Here is a 15966-nt window from a genome sequence, read left to right as displayed (position 1 = left end):
CGTAAGCGAATATTTCTCAAGCTTTTTTCTCGTCTTTTCTGTTACTATAACATAATCGTATAATATTAAACATAGGAGAAGGATGCAAGCGGTCTGGAGTAACAGACGTGTAGGCATCATATTCCGTGAGTTTGAGGGAAGAACAGAGATGGATGTTGCTCTCTTGTTCGAGTGATACTCAAGGAATATGTTACTCGCAATCAGTAGAAATATAATATATGTTTTACAGTTATGTTCAACATTTTACTCCTTGTCATTTTAAGCTGAAAGTATATATATGTTTTGGCTAACAGAGCATCATGCGATCGATAGCCAAACATAGTAGAGTTGCTTTTGAAACTGTACCTCAAAAGTAAATGGGACATTGCATGATATCGTGTCATTCGAGACACGGCAGAATCATCGTAATGCACTCGCACGCCAGGTGACGCAAACGCAATGTGGACCTGAAGAACTTCTGGCACTGTTGACTGTATGGTACGGATGCGCGACATCCATTGAGTATAAGTTGATTGAATTATTCAATCCACGGAAAAAGTGCTTCCAGTGCAAAGTGCATTTGTACTGCCCTCCTTGGTATTATGCCGACCGTTCGGGTGCTTCTGTGCCTGGAAGCACTTTTTCCGTGGACTCTAACGAAACTCAACGTAACACCCAAGAAGCATGCAAAATAATACGTTACTTACGTGGTCCCTGGCGTGCATGATGCTAGGAAAGTGCTCCACGAAGAAAGTTACCACGTCCCTCTGCTGGAAGAGGACCGCCTTGTGAAGGGGACTAGCACCTTGTTGGTCCCGACAGAAAGTCAGTTTTCGTTGCTGAGAGAGCAGATCCTTTATTTGCTCCAGATTGCCCTGCATTATGGCCTCGTGGATCTCTTCGATCTGTGCCTGCGGCAGGCATGGATGCATTTCGATGTAAACAGCCAATCGCCAGGAATACGGCGTTCTCCGTCTATAGGGACATATACTAATACGTTGTTAGAGTATATGGTATGTGATTATGGCTATCGTATAGGTGTACAGGAGCTCGTTTAGGGTGACGATTTCGTGCAGCTTCGCAGGTATAGAGAACATCTAGCAACAAGCGGACAAAATTTGATTTAAAAACATATTAGAAAAGTCACAATGTTGACGTATCAATTCAATTTAATTGAATGTCTTTTTGTTATCAGCTGTTCTCAAGCAAGAGTGTCCTTGCATCTTGCAGGTTTGTCGGTTTTCTCTTCTTCTTTTTTTTTCTATTTTGTCGTTTTGAGAATTGAGTCCAGTGTGTCGTGCATATCGGCTGTCGAATAATTTTCTTCATTTTCGTCCAAGAATCTAACCCTTGTCATCTGCATTATTCAGTTGTGTGACCGGTGATAAATTTCGCTCTACATATAGTAGCCATAGCCAGCAGTAGCCATACTATAGCTATGGAGGGTGGGGGGAGGCGTAATGTCGAGATATAGGCCTGCCGTTGCTGACCCAGTCACTCATAACCTCATAGTCGACCAATCGCTCGAAATATTATATATAAGTACTGATCTTGTCGTCTAGCCAGGCTCTTTTGTGAAGCTAGACAACTTCGATTACAAACGAACTGCGTATGTCACATTAGCATTCCGAGCAACAATCCGGCTTCCCAAACTCGATCGGTTTCGGTTTCTCACTCTCGCTTCCTTATTGCCCACCTTCTACCCGGGTACGTCACACGTTGGGTTCCTATGCATACGTGACGCTGGACCAGAGATGACTAGACGGGCGTACGTATCCTGCGGCATTTATTCGGGTAAACATGTCTTCCTTTCGAAAATAATTACAGCTTATTCGTGACGGAATAAAGAAATGAGCCAACGTAACGTAACAACTAACAACTGTTTAATCAGATTCAATTTAATTAATAATTGAGCAGTTGTTAGTTGTTACGTCGGCGCATTTCCTTATGCCGTCATGACTTCTCCCGGCTTTTCGAACATTTTTGCAGCTTATTGGTTGCAATTAACTCTAAATTACTTGGCGTGATATGTGCCAAGAGCATTAGATAGTGCGTGACAATGATTTCTGTGCCCGTGTTCTGGACCAAGTTGTCCCTGTAAAGGAACGTGTTATTGACGGAAGTTATCAGATATACTATAGCCTATATGTAATTCTCGTGCGTTACTTCTGCCTTATCTCTCGCCTTATCTATCATGGCCATTCATGAAACCTCCTTCCGTGTCCCTGTTGCTTACCACAAATATATGGATACGTGGCAGGCAACGTCACATTGATAGCACTGTTGTGGTCAAACATTGTTCCCTTTTTTCTTCTTCTTCTTCTCATTCTTTGTACTATACGACTGACTTGTATACTCCACGGACTTGATTTGAACGCAATGGACCCGAGACTAAGCTTTTTTTTTTCCGGCATAGCACAATAGCAGCGCCGTTGCGTGCGTAACGAAAGAGAAAGACTCATAATAAAGTGTTCTCTTTGAAGCTACCTCCACTGACTTTGACCTTCATTTACCCGAAATGGCGTGACTTTTTACGAGGACCGTTCACGCCATATGATGCAGTGGTCTGGCCCACTTCGGGTTTCAAGGGTGAATAAGCCGATTATCAAGCACTGCTTAACCATTAGAACGTATACGCTCTGAGGGAGCAACTGCAGCTTCTATAGTCGTGTTCAACTTACGAAGGAAATGAAATCTAGTCCGTCAGCTCTCAAAATATTACTGCGCCGCAGATAGGATGGCTGGAGGTCACGCTCTGTCCCTGCGCCAGATAAAGTAATCCATCATACTTACGCTGCTTCCGTATTGGCTGGTAGGACTGACCGCATGACACTACGCTGCAGCAGAAAGTGCGCTCCCCTACGGATGGCGCATGGTGGCGCTGACGGCGTATGTAGTTGACGGACTAGATTTATTTTCCTTCTTAAGTTGAACACGTCTATAGTCCCCTAGAATCTCGTCCCCTGAATCTGAAATGTACTCCTGAGCATTGCAAATAGTACCCAACTTCACACATAACATCCCGTGCATTTAGTCTCGGAGAAGGCTAATGGTTGTGGTAATGGATCTATAGTCTTCAAAATGACCGAAATGACTTATTTTTGTTCGAGTGTACGAAGTATGCCGGTAAAAATACCGTGAAGACTTGTTATTATGACCATGGTCGTTCCCGAAAATTTTGGTCATAATGCGGAATTGTCATATTAACGGGGGGATTTGCAGAGGTCACTGCATTATTCCCAAGGAGTATGGTCGTAAAGCGCGTATGTCAGATTATCGGGGGTCATATTAACGAGGGTTCACTGTACTGCATTGCGCAGGTTTTACAAAAAAAAAAAAAGTTAAACCCTTTCTCACGTTTGCAGCTGTCAAATGATCTGTTAGCAAAGGCAGACAAAAAAAAAAAGAAAGAAAGAAACGATGGCACAGCGCGCGCTTGAAATTTCATGCGCAGATCTTCTTAGATGTGATGCAGATGATGGCGTAAGAGGATAACTAATTTGAACTAAATGACAGGTGATTTCGAGAGTTGGAGGAAGTCTAAATGAGGAGCTCCGTGGAGTGCCTCGTGGAGAGAAGTACAGCTCGCGACATATTTGCCTGGAATCGAGCGCTTGCTGTTTATATCCTGTCTGAAATCTGCAGGTGTGGCAAGAATGTTTCTCCCGACTAATAGACGCGTGCTGCATGCTATCCAGTACGTGTTTATTAGTCGGAACAAACATTTTTGCAACGCGCGGAGATTGCCGCAACGCGCGGAGGATGAACCGCAAGCTGTCGATTCCAGGCAAGTATGTCGCAAGCCGTACACCACCCGTATCTCATTCTCACCAATATAACGTCAACTGGCGTTTATGTATGTCGAAATCTACAGCGGAGGCTTTTCTCAGCTACAGTGAACCCTCGTTAATATGACCCCCGATAATCTGGCATACGCGCTTTACGACCATATACTCCTGGGGAACAATTCAGTGGAACCTTTGCAAATCCCCCCGTTAATATGACAATTCCGCATTCTGACCAAAATTTTCGGGAACGACCATGGTCATAATAACGAGGTCACACTGGTGCAGGCTCATCTACGACACAATCTGTTGTACGGACCTGTTATGTCATAGACAGCAGCAGGCAAGTATGACACAGGAATTGCGTGTGGTCACCTGTATAGTTGGCACCTGCTTGAGAAACCTAGCGACTTGTGGAATACGGGACGTCTTCCCAATCAGCTGTTCCCCGTATCCGTCCATTAGGGCCTGTTCCAACTTGTCTAAGGCTCCTAGCTTTAGCCACAAAGAAATGGGGTCCTCGCTGATGGTCCCCATGGTTGCAGATCAGCAGGTACCTCTTTCCTGTCGAAATAATACCTTTTCTCAGGACTATAGAAAATGACTACACAGACTATAGAAAATGACTACACAGACTATAGAAAATGACTATATAGACTATAGAAAATGACTATAGAAATTGCTATACAGACAATGCGTTTCACGTTCTGGTGCTTCTTACAGTTCAGCTGCTACATCGTGCCCTCAATTGCTAGCTGTTCTTACTAGGTGCAAATTTATTAACAGTTATGAACCTTTTTTTCTTTTGTTAGCTCACTTGCTCCACGTATTTACGTAATAGTTTCGACTGATATACCCTGCGACCTTTTTTTGTATATGCGCAAAGTATTTTCCAGGAAGATACAATTCGTAATGCTGACGGCTTGATTGAGACGGTTTGAAAGTACAATATTGAAACTCCATTGGAGATGATTAGCTGAAAAGATGTGTTCCAGCCTCAGATCAGTTACTGTTCATCTGATGAGCTGCTTTCCAGCGTCGTGTGTCGGAGATCTCCGGCACTCGTCAAACAACTCCAGGCTCTCAAACTTACCCTAACTGTGAAAAAGGCCAACGAGAGTACGTCCTTTATATACCTTTAACGCCACCCCTACAGATTCATTAAACCTAACTTCTGTACGTGAAGTCAAAACAAGGCTATATTGACACGCAATGACTTTTGTTCGACTCTTGTTCGTCCTTTTAGAGTAAGGTTATCGGCTTTGCCTTGTTACTGGCTCATGAAAATCGATATAGTGTTTGAGTGAATGATTGATATCATTACACGACTTATTGTCTATCTATCTATTGCACTATTATTTGTGGTTATTTTGCACAACAGTCACTGTTCTACCTATACTGTCTGTCGGGCCTGGCCCAGCCGCCTCTGGTTCAGGCGGCCCGGTATTTGTTGGTTCTGTACGACAATGGAGAATTAAAATAAAGTATTATTAATATTGTCGTTGTTGTTGAAGCTGCAATGAAGGTAGAAGGTAATTGGGAAATGGGCACACAGATCACATCGTCGGATATTTCCGGCGCACGTCACAAGAACCCCAGGTGGGCGAAATATATTCGCAGTCTCTACCCTGCGGCACGTGCAGCGTTTATACCCACATCTTACGAGTAAAGCTATTCTCATTTATTATTATTATTCCATATATATTATATTCATACATAGTCCCGTCGAGTTTCACTCGTTATGGAACATTTTGTCGCTGTTATTACGTCCCATATATTTTTAATCACCTATACCTCCAGAGATTGTAACAGTAAGTACAAAACCACAGCTACAGCGTCTGTTAAAAAATACTATTGCTGTTAAAGTTGTAATTTACTGTGCCTTTTCCCTTTGTATTTTTGTTCTCCATGTCTTCCGTTTAGCAGCTTTTCCCGTTATCTTGCGGGTATTGACGCGTACCGCTGTTGACTCCAGCCCTGCTCACAAGCTCCCTCGGGCTTTGGCAGGACTGTTATTATTCCCTGTAACTTGCCACAAGTGTAAATAAACATTGAATTGAATTGAATTATTGTTATTATTATTATTATTATTGGATCACATCGTCTTCTTCCGAGATAAAGAACTGTGTCTCGTATAGCGATTAAACATATCGCGCAGTTCATCCTAACTTTAGTAAGCCATCGGGAAAAAGCTCGTATACGTATAAAATCGAACGATGTCGGGGCAACGCTGTTCAATACACGATACAAATAGGGACGACACCCTGTATGTCAGCCTGGAAAGATCCATAAGAGCGAGCGAGCAACAGCACAAAATGCATGTGCATTTGTAACCGCATCTGGTCACGTTAGCTCCATATGCGTCGAACACGGATCAATACGTCACCTATTTGGACTTTGAGCTATAGACAGTCTGTATACTTGTAGCTTGATAGGACGTTTCCTGTAGACCAAAATAAAACGAGCCTACCAGACAAAATTGATTTTAGAGCGTTCAAAGATGCGCGTCAGGTTACTATAATGAAGCTGGGAGACTCCGAAAGCCCTCGCTAAATATAGGATTCTAATAATATATGTGAAAATAGTACGTGAAATGCGACAGTGAATGGCCTATCACGTCATCATCCTATGTACATGCGTTTCTGTCATAAAATGAACGAAAGTGTAGTGGTGGTGCCGTTTATTCGGTGCAAGAGGACTATACAGCAGCACAATTTCTGCCAATACCTCTCATGATTGCCATGTTGGTGCCATAAAATGCCACGTACGGTCTATACCCTTTGTAAAATGAGGTATACAGTCACTCATGTAAAATGGAGTCCAATACCGCAGAAGGGATATTTGCATCTGCTTGGATTCGTATGCATGCTTGAGTGTGGGTGTGCTTCTTGCTGTGGGTGGTAGTGCACATCTCCTGTTCTGTATGTTGTGCTTTGCGACCTCCGTATGGCACGTGCAGGCACGCGGCAACTGATTAAAAATGTGTGCCCCGTTTCAGGTTTTCACGGTGGAGGAGCAACGGTGAGTCATTCGTTTCCTTGTGAGCGAAGGCGTGAAATCTATTGACATCCGCCGTCGCATGAAGGCACAGTATTGTGTAGTGTCCTCATCACTGGAAGGGGCAACAGGTGTTCCCAGGAGGCAACAGAAATGCGTTGGACTCGCCACGAACTGGTAGCGAGTCGAATATCGAATACCTATAGGGGGCAAACAGTGAACTACGAAACGAACTGTGATCTCCTGGAGGCATATTGGAAGGCCGCCATGAGAACAAAACGTCGTGGACTGCTTGCAAAGAGTGTACTGCTCCAACATGACGACGCCTAGTCGCATACGTCACGTATATGACTAGGGTTCGGAATGTCGAGCCGTTTTGACGAACCCGGAATTTCTAAATGTGGATCCCGAGATATCGAGACGGGATCGGGAAGGATTGTGCACCTGGTCCCCACGACGTCGTGCAGGGGACAGTGCTGGACAAAGGTTTACGGAACATGCTCCTGTGCATTCCTTCCTCAGAGCGACAAGCTAGCATGAATAAGACCGTTCTGACTTACAGACAATGGCCCGTTCCTTGTATTCACACGAGCGACATTTCCCCAGAAGCGGAAGATGCGAAAAACGTCATAGCTTTCTGCTGTCACGTGAGCGCGAGCGCTCAGCGTCGTGTCTTCACGTACACTGCTAACCATGGGGAATATCCTGCGCCACAGCCACAAGATATTCCGTAGCAGACGACAGGAAAACACGCTGATGGTGTCGTCTGCTAAATGCTCAGTACGCCACTCCCGGTATTCCGCACCGTGTGAATGCGCATCAACACAACACGGGACAGTGTCTTCACGTACAATGCTAGCCATGGGGAATATCCTGCGCCACAACCACAAGATATTCCGTAGCAGACGACAGGAAAACACGCTGACGGTGTCGTCTGCTAAGTGTCGTCTGCTAAATGCTCAGTACGCCACTCCCGGTATTCCGCACCGTGTGAATGCGCATCAACACAACACGGGACAGTGTCTTCACGTACAATGCTAGCCATGGGGAATATCCTGCGCCACAACCACAAGATATTCCGTAGCAGACGACAGGAAAACACGCTGACGGTGTCGTCTGCTAAATGCTCAGTACGCCACTCCCGGTATTCCGCACCGTGTGAATGCGCATCAACACAACACGGGCCGGAACTTGGGCTCTGTTTTTGCTTTTTCTTCCACTAGAATATTCCGTGAGTATGTCGCTCGTGTGGTACACACGGTATAGGTAACCCAGTCACCTGTTTGTATGTCTGTACAGTACCATTCGCTGCTAGCGTGTCACTCTGAGCAAGGAACGGCGACGAATCTTTACGGCAGGAAGATTGGTTCCGACAAAGACGTCAAGCAACTGGTGCATGTATGGCTATACGCACCCGACCCATAAGCTTCTTCTCTATACAGGAATACGGGTGCTTCCCAAACGATAGCGCACCTGCATTAAAAAGCGGGGAAATACGCGTAGAGAAATTATATTCCCAGATTATCAATTTTCATTGTTCGTCAACGTATTATTTAACGTTACTTACTGAACCACCCTCGTATTATCGACTCATTCACTGGAGCAAATTTCTGTGCCACGTGTGGCACGGTTGCATCGACCGGACGATCGTTTAATGACTTCCCTTTCTCATCTCATCGGCGTATTGCCTTGTAATGTCCGATAATTTGGGCACCGTCTCGATACAGTCCGACTGCTGTTATTACATGATATCGCCTTGCATTGAGGCACGTAAGTGCGCGAACGTATCTCCACCCTTCGCACGTGCGCATTGGGACGTGGAAAAGGGTATGCTGGCGCCTTCCAATCGAATGGCACTTGTTAATTGACTCTTATCGCCTTGCTTCGTTCAAGTAATCCGTACGAAACAACGTGAAACTGGAGTGCATGCTTCGATGTGGGTCCAACTCTGCGAGACAAACACTGCAAGATCCGGAGCAGGCCCTGCGGTGGACCTAGCCCGGACGTGAACATCACTCATCAATCAATTGTCATGAATCGTACATCCACGGGATATTTGATATCGTTGAGGTTCCTTTGATCTCAATTTGACGAGATATCAGGGAGATCCGTAAATGAAATGTTGCCTATCTAGCTTAATAAAGTCGGTGATTGCATCCACGACGTCAGCGTGCCATGCTCTCAGGGGAACCTGCGCAGTCTAAAGCAGAGGTCTTTCGAATCCGTCTGAGCGATGAGGCCATTAAAGACAGCTCTCGGCAACTCGAATTCACAAGATCTAGAAGAGGTTTCTACGTGTTCGGGAATGTGGTTAGACTTAATCCGGGAGATCGAATAAATAACGTGTATTGTCATCAAACAGGAGAGCTACCTATGGAGGTAGTCCCGTTTGGACAGACACTAACTTTACGTTACAGTCCTACAAGCTAAATAACAACACTCTCTAGGCGAGTTTGCTTTTCGCACTGACCACACCAAGCGAATAATCCAAACACGGGAGGGTCGCTGCGGAGTGCAGTACAGTCCTGGCGAGCTGGCTAGAACACAATCTGCCGCTCACCCTGAACGTGGCGGAGAAGACGAGTAGACGTCAGCCAGCGGCGAGAGCACTCCACAAGACCATACAGTGCCTCCTCACGGACAATGTGGCTACGAAGCCCTGCCCTGACAGCCTGAAATCGCCTAGCCTAGCCTATGTGTATTGGCATCGAGGCGGAAGACCAGCCACAAGGACTGGCTCCCATATAACTATCTCAACAAGCTAGGACTAAAACTAGAACTAGTGCAATGCCGACTCCTGCTTGTGAAATCACGTCACGTTAAGGATTGCTGTTCGTGCTTGTCGTCGCCACGCAACAGATCACGTCTGCGGAGAGTTGCGTGCCGGATAACGGCGCGAAGGAAAGTAATGCTTAGTAGTGGACAACATACCTTCCATGCGTTTCTTCGAATAACCTAACCTAGTAGGAGAGAGTGTATTGGCATCAAATGGAAGGCCGGCCACAGGGGCAGGCTTCCTGTAGCATCTCAAACAGACTCGAACAACATTCTGAATACCAACTCTCGCCCAGCGACTAACGCTGTTCAGAGATTGCTATACGTGTCCGTTTCGCCATGCAACAGTCCATGACACTGGAAAGCTGCAAGTGGGAGAACAACACGAGGATGTGGACACCTCATAGGTTAACATGGAACTTGCCATTGTCCACCCTGAAGAGGATGTCAGAGGTCATCCAGCGACGGTGAAACTCAACTGCTCCAAGCACCGCACGCTCCCTGCAAAGAACTTTGCGAATACCGGCGTTAACTAGCCGAATCACCTCCTGCACACTGCGGCTCTGCTGCGCGTGCACTCGTCGACAGCGTGAAATCCACACAAAAATCTCTCTGCATTGGCATCAGAGCGGAAGAACAGCCACACAGACTGGCTCCCTCTAACGTTTCACACAGACTAAACTAAGGCTACGTAGATGCCAACTCTAGAGCAATATGATCTCTAGATTAATATGTGTGCTGGACGTCACCATGCAACGAACGAAGACTCGCGGAAAGCTGCGAACGTGACAACGGCACACTGTACTTGGCCACCTAAAAGTGAAGCACATACGTACCTCTCTCATCTTCAAAGAGGACCGAAGATGTCTGCCACCGTCTTGCAAAGTGCACAGCTCCCAGCACAGCTCTCTCTCTACGAAGAGCGCGACGAACCCCTGCTCGAACAAGATTTAGCACTTCTGCTACACTACGGATGCGGCCACCCTGTGCTGCAATGCAGCGAGAAATCCACACCTGGTAGTTAATCTCAACTGCCAGAAGGAGGAACTGTTTCCTATCGCGATGCGGGACGGGAGGCTGAAAGAGCGTTTGAATGACAGCCCACCGAATGCGTGACACACCGAACAGGACTTCAACTTTGTGCCATAGAGTATCGGGCACAAGGCACTGATGAAACGCGTGTTCCGCAGTTTCGTGACAAGCACAGAATGGACAGAAAGGAGTGGTGACTCCGTACCGAGCCAGACGGTCCCGAAGCGGTAAAACAGGAACACAAAAATAGGAACGTGGAACTGAACGGACAGTTATTCGTGTCACACCCAATCGTCACACGCGAAATTGGTCATATTCATCTAGGAGCTCCATTTTGACGGTGTGTTGTTCCAAGGGCACATGAAATGGTCCATTAGGTTACGTGGAATGGACGCGAAGATCACAACTGAGGGCGGTAGCGATGTGGGGGTTGTTTAAACATTGCTTCCAGCAGCGTGTGCCGGAGATTTGCGGCACATTTGTAAACGCTCGAAGTTCCCTTGCCTGCCACAGGTGGCGCTTGCTTTGCCGCAGGTGGCGCTTTATTTTTGAAGCGTGATGTGGGCAAGCGTACGCTTGTCCCATCCCACAGTTGGCAATACAAGGCCTATTGATTACAGTGTAGAGGGCGATCGTGCTCCTCTACATGAGTCCTGACATTGGTCCTGACCGGCGATGATGGAATGTCCCAGCGGGCAGCTGGACGTGGCCTCACGCTATAGGACGGTGCCGGTAGAACTCACGAGCCAACGCAGTAGCGCGTGGCAGCAGGGTCACATCGTCATCATCGGTGGCCACCGCAACAGCAATCGCAGCGTGTTCAAATGCCTATATTGTTCCTAAGAAATTTCACTCCTGTGCTTATCCTAAGGACGTCATTAGGACGACATAGTGCTTGAAACGTTGCGTTCCATACATCACCTCTCTGTATCGCTTCACTTTCGGTATCTTCACTTCTCGGTAGCAAGATAGGGAAAGTAAACATTGCTTCCAGCACCGTCTGTCGGAGATTTCTGGGCGCACGTCAAATCTAGAACCCCAGATGGCGCAAATTATCCGCAATCCTATACCCTGCTCCACGTGCAACATGTCTCCGCACTGCGCAGACAAATCTTACGTGTAACATGACGGTACCATTATTATTATCACCTCTCTTTTCAGATCACACTTACATATCTCTCAAAGAGTGGAATGTGTGGCATCTTCCACCTTTGTGGGGTAGTGCTTGGCGAGTGTCACTGTGCCGTACCATGCAGAAAGGAAGAGACTACATTAACATCGTTGTCTGATATTCGTGTCATTCGGAGGACGGAGGCTTTGAGATACACTGTCAAACCGTATTGCAATATGGCTGGCGTACCATCACTGCACCACCGTGCATGACTGATGGTACCGCAAGCCGCAACACTGGTATCGACGATAACGTCGGCAGAGTTCATTAGCTGCGCCCTGTAGTTACACATGTACCTCCGTCCGTTCTTCCACCAGACAGCGTGTCTGAATTCCGCCGACAGTTTCGGGACACGCCGAAGGGTGTGGCAGATAAACACTTTCCATTCCACGGTGCAACGAGCCTTCAAAGTTTCAGCTTCCTGGATTCATGGATCATCACATTGGGCGTGGCCGTTTTCCGATTTCGGACGGAAGCCCGCGAAACGTAGTCTTTCTATTTCTCTAATAGGCAGGCAATGAATTTCACTCGTATACAGGCTGGCTAACCGGAAGCGGTATATCTGATCACGAGACAACCATGAAAGCGTCTTCGTGGTATATACACATTTCATTTCAGTTCACTTTCTTGTTGTATTCGTTACCAGTAGTGACATGGAGTCGTTAAGTACGGTATTAGTCAGATATCATATTAGTTATACTTCGGGACGACTCAACTCAACTGCGCCCATGAATCTAACGACGCGCGTGATTGGTGGTAGGGGCACGTGACGTCATGGAGCCGTGACGTAGTGCGTCCCCATTCTTCGAACTGTTGCTTATGCGCTGATCGTTTTTCTAAAATACCGGTCGGAGATTACGTAATTATTTGCGCGCTTTTAAAGCAAACAGGTAAGATACTTACGTTAATAAAAAAACAAAAAAAAAGCGCGTAAGTTGGCTCTCTCGTCAGTGCCTGGAGTCCGCCATCATGTGCCCCACCACTCCCAATATGCTGACTATTCTCCGCCTGCGGAGATATACCTCTGTGACATTGTAAGATATGTAAAGTTTCTACACTTTGGTGGGATGGGTTGACTCAGGTCGTTGTTGTTTCGTGTCTGCGCGCGTGTTAACAGTGTCGATTGAATATGAACGTAAACAATATACGAACAAGTCAGGCAACTAATTTGCCTTTTGCCTAGTCTTCGTCGCTGCCTTTGCCGCAGCGTAACAAATAAATAAAGACAAATTACAAAGTCAAACGCGGAACCTCCAAAGAAACGCGCACCCTTTACAAAGAATGTCTGCTACTCTTTTCTCTGACATGTTTCAAATGAATTCCAATTTATAGTCATGAACGGAAAGTCCCACATTATCGCGACACAATCTATTCTGTAAGTGCGAATGCATACGGGTGACAGAATACATCAAAGTACTGTCTTTCGTGGGCAGCTCTGCGATATGGAGAAGCACCGTATACTGATAGGACACCTGCCAGCCATACATGCACCTGAACTTTCTGCACATTGTGCCTGCATGGGCCAACTTTTCGTTACATTTCAGACAGTTTGACAAGGACATAAAACTTAGGTGCCTGCTTGTGATTAACCATTCAGTGACGTTCCCAATTCACCCATCTCCACTTCCACACTGTCTCCCTTCTTATCGGTTCAAAGTTCAACAGGTCGCTACTTAACGCGATATGCATTCGCCCGTTTATCGATTTGCGTTCCTTCTGCAACACGTCAGCGGTTAGTTCCAGAGCTTTCATCAGTGCCCTGAAAAGGTTCAGCCATTCAATCTATTTCGCAGTGTGCCAAATTGCGCCAGTGGTCTCCTGAATGCAATAGTCTACGTAAATACGTATTCTTCGTGAATTTGATGGAATAAGGCTGTGTAACGGAGCTAACTTAGCAGTTTTTCACCCGTACAGAGGAAAAAAATAGTTAAGAGGTTCTCTCTTGCGAAACTGTGCCCTATGGCATGTCGCAAGATTTTATGTCATTCGATATATCACGGTTGACGGTTTAATTCAAAGTATTTTCGTTCACGCACACTAATTTTGTTCCTGGTACTCTTAGAACGGAGCGCGAAATGCAGTCACTGCTCTGTGACATCCATTTAGTCCCGTGCATTTACTCCTTAAAGGAAAGCCTTCGGAAAACCCAGGGACAACCTCAGACAGCACAGCAGGTGGTAGCACCACCTCCCAGTCTTCAACGTCGTGCTGAAGGGTGACTGGAAGGTGGTGGGTTCGAAACATACCACCAGCTATGTTGTCTGAGGTTTTCTCTGGGTTTTCCGAAGACTTTCTAGGTGAATGTCGCCACAGTCCCCCCCTGAAGTCGGTCCAGGACGCTTACTAACCACCCTGTCTCCCAATCCTTCCTGCTATCCTCTCTCCATCTGTCCACATCTGTACGCCGCTTATAGCCACAGTTGCTTCGCAGCGCTAACGCGGAATAATATATTTAGTCCCTAAAAGGACTAAAATTACTGTCTTTTTCTCTTTCTTTTTTCTTTTTGAGAATATACAACGCCTGTCTGCTCGTGCTTTTTCATTTGTCATTACATCGGGATCATGTAAATTCACACGCTTTATAGGCTATTCTCTCTCGACGTTAACGCTGCTTTTACGAGCACTTAAATCGCGAGTTAATTGTGAGTTTTAGTATACCGTGGATAAGGTCATCGTGCCTATCGGAACCAATCGCAGTCGTGCGTGACTCAGAATCTTATCCACTGATTGGTTCCGATTGATACGGTTTGACGCAAGCCACCGTTATCAACGGCCTGCTAAAACTCTCTAATTTGTTGCTCTTGTTATCCGGTACGATCTCTACACGTCGATACACACAGACGTCATTTGGTGGGGAAATCCGGCATGGCAGTTTGCGAAGCCCCCGTCCAGCCTGCGTACGTGACAACATCATTCTCGTTTATTAATCTCGCATCGCGCTCTATCACGCGAGACGACAAAAACAGCGATGATGTGCTCTGCGTGAAATCAGGGCAGGCCTATTATGAAGGAAATTTTGTCACGCACACATTTCAGCATAGTAGTACTTTGCTGAAGCCTTATTACGTAGGAACATTTGTTACAACATGAGTTACAGTTACAAAGGCACCTTGTTAGTGTTATATTATTGCGGAGCGACCTCGAGAAGAACACTTTTTTTTTTCTTTTGTTTTTTACCACGAGCTTGGTTCATGGAAGTTCAGTTAGCTTAGAAGTCACTTTCCATTGAGGAATAAAACAAAAGTAACCGTTGCGCGACGCAGGCTGAGGCAATGGAATATATTGCGATATCTCACGAATATAAGGTTGCTGTTTCGGAATCACCCGCATGACATGATTGCACCGGCACTATTCTTGTTATACTTGCATGCGCAAGGTCGAAAAAATCATAATCTCCGTCCAAAACAACATCGTAATTGTTTGCCCGTAGTGTATTGTCCAATTTAATGTAATTTTAAAACGGAAACGATATTGGCAAGACTTTTATCCCCGATTGCAGGCTTTACGACAGACTGATTGCTGAATGGGAAAACCACATGCCGCCTTCCCTCTATGTCTGGCAGGATAAAAAAATACAACGAAAACTGACACTGGACAAATCTGCGATGTAGTGTGCGACAGTCTACGCTCCTGTCACAAACACGTTGTCAGGCTTACGCGACTCCCTATATCCCGTTGTGCAACATGGTCTTCAGTCTCTTGTAAACGATCATACTCAAAACGACCATTACATCATTCAGAACGAGCGTGCAAACACTCATGATATAACTTCAGCAAACTATCCACACAGCTGGACAGTCCTCAACTGGAATCACATCTCGCCGCAGTTGTAGACAGACAGGTATGGCAAGTCCTTCAACCTACCTCTGCAGACATTAGAGGTCTTCAGCAAGGACGCTGGTCTTGGTCTTGACGTGTCACACCGACGTCCATGTTGACTTCTTAATGCGGTGCACTAGTCACGTACTACGGAAGTGCGACGCTCTCCCGACTGCTTTCACGAGCGGCATTCCCCGAGGCAAAAAGGTACACAGAGTACCGTCGCCCGGGGCAACCAGTGCAATCAATGGCGGTACCAGACATGCCGCCGGGTTCAAAGAAATCCCTTCCGTGAGGATGCATTTTAACTTATTTTTGCGCGAGCGGAAACTATGTCAGAGCATTGTAAGAGGCATTTCGATGATCGATGGCATATAGGAATCGAAGGCAGCGCAGTCTTGGGTTCAT

General features: G+C 46.2%; 1 protein-coding gene across 1 annotated transcript in view; it reads right to left on the bottom strand.

The window, feature by feature from the left end:
• The window catches only part of LOC135367588 (uncharacterized), a 38115-nt gene extending 22373 nt beyond the window's left edge, over nucleotides 1–15742 (bottom strand). The window contains exons 1-3 of the mRNA XM_064600878.1: nucleotides 15604–15742; nucleotides 4140–4328; nucleotides 687–890 (exon numbers count right to left, since the gene is read on the bottom strand). Coding sequence (XP_064456948.1) covers nucleotides 687–890; nucleotides 4140–4301 — 366 coding nt within the window. The 5' untranslated portion in view covers nucleotides 4302–4328; nucleotides 15604–15742. The remainder of the gene's footprint in view (nucleotides 1–686; nucleotides 891–4139; nucleotides 4329–15603) is intronic.
• Nucleotides 15743–15966: the final 224 nt, after the last annotated feature.

This window comes from Ornithodoros turicata, chromosome 8 (genome assembly GCF_037126465.1).
Source record: "Ornithodoros turicata isolate Travis chromosome 8, ASM3712646v1, whole genome shotgun sequence".
Lineage (NCBI taxonomy): Eukaryota > Metazoa > Arthropoda > Arachnida > Ixodida > Argasidae > Ornithodoros > Ornithodoros turicata.
Note: the sequence above shows the minus strand (reverse complement) of the source record. Positions and strands in the feature narration are given on the sequence as shown.